Here is a 4806-nt window from a genome sequence, read left to right as displayed (position 1 = left end):
AGTCCTTTTGTGATGCTTGAACACAGAATGCAAGAGAGAGATGGCAAAGAGAAAAAAAGCCAGCGAAGCAGGGAAGAATCAGATTTCCGGTGGTCTTGTAGACTGTAACAAGAAATCTGGATTTTCCTTTCATAATTAATAAGGTTTTATGGCTGAAGACTCAAGAGCGGGAGACTAGAAGAGTATAGCAAGAAGCCAGATAAGGAATGATGGGGGCTGAAACTAAGAAATATCAGTGGGGACTGTAAGGAAGGTAAGGATACAAGAGAAGGTAAGAATCCATAAGTGGAGGTAGTTACAATAAAAACGTAAAGCACACATGATCTTCCAATTAAAGATTTTATTTAATGAGATGTTTTACAAAATTATTTAAAATATGAAGTCATGTTTGCTTATACATTTAGCAATTTGTTTTTATTGATAATAATAGATTACATGAAATTAGGACTTTCCCAGAAAGTGGAGCCAGAGTATTTTTGGATCTATAGCCCTGGAATCCGGCAAAGACACCAAGCTTCTGTAACTTTATTTCTACCTCAGAGGTCAGTATTGGTCTAGGAAGGTCCTAGATAACCTGATATAATATGGGGCTGGTGCAGAATGAAATCTCTAACTTCTAAAATTAAGATGAATACTCTAAGTTAACTCTAGGTACCTCACTCAGTTTCAGGCACTCCTCAAACTTTGGAGTTCTGATAGTGTTGAAAGGAGATCTATGGACCAGTGATTGGTATAGAAGAGTTCCGCAGAATTCTATAAATTCTGGAACAAGCAGTATCCATAGGTATAGGTTAAGTCTACCCCATGGTCTATATTTTCAAAGCCACATTGCATTGCCCTGACAGGTTTGTTGTGTGACACCAAACGTGTCATTTGCTGGATCTCTTTGTCCTCCTTGGGTGTCAAAATTCCATTTTGACATAATCTTTTCCTATGCCCATTAAGGGTTTATTCCAAAGTAAAGAGTTAAATAAGCCACCCAGATATTTTGGGAAGCAACCCAGAACCAAAGCATCAATAATAAAACTCAAGTCAACTTCCTATATATCAAAGCACCACATCCCAAAGGTCAAGGATGTAAAAAATGACCTTTACATTTTATACACTAAACACTGTTTAGTTATTTTCAAAAAATTATCAGAGAACATAGAAACCTTCAAACAGTAGTTAGATAGAAAGTTTAAAAAGTGTTTATTCAGACTTTAGTGAACAAATATTTGTTTATTGCAAATCTATGTTATTATACATTTTACTTCCTATAACTCTAAATAAAAGCTAAAATGTAGGAGTACATGTGATCTAATCTATATTCCTAACCCTACTCAATAAGTAGCTATACCTTAAATACAAACTTATGCTCAAGCGAAATATAAAAGGATTATTATTTATAATATAAAGTAGAAGGCATATGCCTAGAGCCTGAATAACTGGTACCAATCTATTGTAGTACACTGCACTTAGAAGTGCTCATTGATTTTAGCGTAATGTCTTGTAAATAGTGCAGTGAGTTAAAAGACCAGCCTTGGTTCAAGAGGAAAGCTTGATGAAAATGGATCTAAGAACCAATAAAAACTCCAGCATATCTCAAGGAGAAATCTGAAACTCCAAATCATCATTCATAACTTCCTATTAATTATAATTGGAGATAAATTCCCAGTTACTTCTCAGTTTTGGGTACATCTCCCCAGTGACAGTCTAGTACAGATAGACCAGAAAAAAAAAAAGGTGGGCAATTCTTGAAAGTCACTGGAGGATAAAACTTAGAGTTACATTTGGTTTCCTGTTCTAGAAGAGTGAGAGAAGATTACATGAAAGGGAAGAACTTGTTATTTTACTAAAGCCGTTAAAAGATAATTCAGGGAGATCTCAAACCAAGTAACCATGTTGATAACATGCATTCCACTCTCATGTTTAAGACACAAAGGTCTCCATTTCTCTAAGGGAACTACTTTTTCGGCATGACACACTCTCTCTCTTGCCTTGGAGCCAAGTAATCGGAACCCTAAACACACGGCGGAGCTTCTGTTGGAACCGGTTTCCAACAAAACAATACAAAAAGGGATTAATGCAGCTGTTGGTGAATCCCAGGAGGATGGCAAAAGGAAGTGCCAGGTCAATGACTGCTATAACTTCACAGCTATTAATGACACCCATCCAGGCCAGAGCATCCAGGAAGGTCAGAACATGGAAGGGAAGCCAACAGATGATGAACGCCAGAACAACAGCAGCTGCCATCTTCAGGACTTGGTCACGAGTTATTCTGTTCTTCCCATAGCTATTGGTCTTCAGTAGGTGTTTTCTGATTCCAAAATAGCATGTTGCTATGAATATTAAAGGGATAATAAAACCAAGGATATTTTTCATTAAGGCAATCCCAGCTGACCATTGGGCATACTTCTCAGGTGGGAAAGCCATAATGCAAGCATTCACTCCTAAATATTCAATTGTTCTGACATCTCGGAAGTAAAATGTTGGCAATGAGGACAGACAGGCCATACACCAAACAAGTGGAACTATATAAGATGCTTGCCAGGGATTTCTTCTTTGAGACAGAAAGGGGTAGATGACAGATTGGTACCTATCAACACTCATGCACGTGATAAAAAAAATGCTTGCAAACATGTTCAGGGTCAGGAAAGAACCAAAAACTTTACACATTACAGGTCCAAAGAGCCAGTCATATCTGTAAGAATAATAGGTTGCCCAGAGAGGAAGAGTAGCCAAAAGCAGTAAGTCAGCCACAGCCAGGTTGAAGATGTAAATGCTGGAAACCTTTTTAGGACCCTTTTGACAACAAAACAGTGTAACCACGATAGTATTGACAAGAAATCCAACCACAAAAATAATGTAGTAGAGAATAGGAATTGCATCTAAATGCTTATCTGATGGCTTATGGGAGCAGTTAAAGGTAGACTCATTGCCAGAAATGTTCACAAGTCCGACGTGAAGACTGCTGGTAATGTTTTTGCTGATGGTGGCAAGGGTGAAGTTGTCCTTCATATTGACTGAAATGTCAGCAGCTCCTAATTCTTACACCTTCTGGGGAAAAAAAAACAACAAAAAAACCCAACAAAAACCTCTCAGAGCACATACAGAATTTAGGACATCATCACGTCATTAGCATTTTAAAAGTTTGTTGAAAGCAAAAAATGGTGGCTGGTTATAGACAATATTGGGAAACGGAAGCATGCCTTATGAAATAAGAATGGATTTTACTTCTTGAAGAAGAAAAGAGAGTTTTCTCAATAATACCAAGAAGCATCAAGACTGAAAATTCTGAACAAAACTACATTTTGCCCATCTTTTCTATTATGTTGTGAAAAGGTTTAAAGAAAATTAATATTTCAAAAGGTTAGCCAGAATAGGAAACGCGTGAAACAAGAAGGAACTAAGAAATAAGACAAGTTAGCATTTCAAAAACACTTGAGCACATATCTCACTCTATATACTTTCTAGAAACCACACTGCTGCCTGCTATTGCGTAGAGAAATGCCTTATTCAAGTAACTAATTATATACAAATCATTCCAGCAATGGAAAATATAAGTAACATAAACTATGGAAAAAATAAGTAAGTGTACAAAAGATTGAAAGAGAATATGCAAAAAGGAACATATTGGGATGGGGGATTATGGTTGGTTTTTGCTGATTAAAAATAATTCCTTTAGTTCTACTTTTCCATTGTTTTCACAATAATAATATAATTACGAGGTAGATATGGAACATGTGCATATTTTTAAAAGCCCCCATCACATTTTAATAGAGACTATTACTTTTACATATAGATACTTAAGTTTAATCCATTTAAAAGAAAATCTATTTTCTTTTGCAATTAGGAAAAGAAAAAGAAAAAAATAGCCAAATCTGATTTACGGTCAAATAGAAAAAGTTATATTGCTCAATGAAATAAGAATTGAATATCAATGATTAATCATGATATAATTGTATCATTTTTTCCTTTGCTATTTTAGTTTAACACAACTAAGTAGTAACAGTGCTACTTGGCTCTCAAATGTTATGATCAATATTCAGGGTTTTGTGATACTGTTAGTTTTAGTAGCAACTTTATTTTAAAACAAAAGAAAATTAGCTGAAGATAAACACAGTAAAGGAACAGCTATTCCTTTAGATAGTTTCAAAACACAGATAAATAAACTACTCAGTGAAAATGTAATCAGCAAAGAATCTCCTAATAAACAGCAAACTTACAATTTTTGTCTAAAGCTTATTCTTTCGTAATCTTGACCTAACAAATTAACATGAAAGAATCTAAAATAAACCCACTTGAAGACTTACTGGTTGTTGGAGTTTAAAGCTTAGTTATCATAAATCAGCTTGCCTAGTTCCTAAGTGCACCCCTGTAAGAGAAACAGCAGTTAAATAATTTAGGAGTTTTGCAAAATAGTGTTAAAATACAGGAAAAAGGAAAAGTTCATCCATAAAAAATATTTTCATTTAATGTATGTTCTACTTTCCAAACAGAGTATATATAAATTGTGCAGACCTACCTTAAAAATTCAGGCTGAAAATGCTTTTAATTCTGTGCTTATTCGTTCCCTTAGACTCGGGGACGTAATAGCACCAGATCTCTGGTTTCCTTCTTATATGTTCCGTCTGTCCACTGGGAGCCTTCAACCTACATAATTCTAGGGCTGACTTATGAACACTTGCCAGTTTTCCAGAGTTTTTTTTTTTTTTGGCTGCAAAACATTAATCTGAAATTCTCACTGTCTCCAATCATAACAGCTCATTCAAATAAATCTCAAACAAAAAAATGAAGTTTCCACAAATGTGTTAGAGAATTTTG

General features: G+C 35.2%; 1 protein-coding gene across 1 annotated transcript; it reads right to left on the bottom strand.

Moving 5' to 3' along the window:
• Window positions 1–387: 387 nt before the first annotated feature.
• On the bottom strand, window positions 388–4563 carry AGTR2 (angiotensin II receptor type 2). Its single transcript, XM_030847684.2, has 3 exons — window positions 4508–4563; window positions 4296–4357; window positions 388–3039 (listed from the first exon to the last, which is right to left on the bottom strand). Exon 3 carries the CDS (start codon window positions 2998–3000, stop codon window positions 1912–1914), a length of 1089 nt encoding a protein of 362 aa, XP_030703544.1. The 5' UTR covers window positions 3001–3039; window positions 4296–4357; window positions 4508–4563; the 3' UTR covers window positions 388–1911.
• Window positions 4564–4806: the final 243 nt, after the last annotated feature.

This window comes from Globicephala melas, chromosome X (genome assembly GCF_963455315.2).
Source record: "Globicephala melas chromosome X, mGloMel1.2, whole genome shotgun sequence".
In the NCBI taxonomy this organism is placed as follows: domain Eukaryota; kingdom Metazoa; phylum Chordata; class Mammalia; order Artiodactyla; family Delphinidae; genus Globicephala; species Globicephala melas.
The sequence above is the reverse complement of the archived record's forward strand: the minus strand, read 5'-3'. Positions and strand labels throughout refer to the sequence as shown.

Coding starts and splice junctions, on each gene's coding strand:
- AGTR2 (XM_030847684.2), bottom strand. CDS start 3,000: ATGAAGGACAACTTCACCCTTGCCACCATCAGCAAAAACATTACCAGC.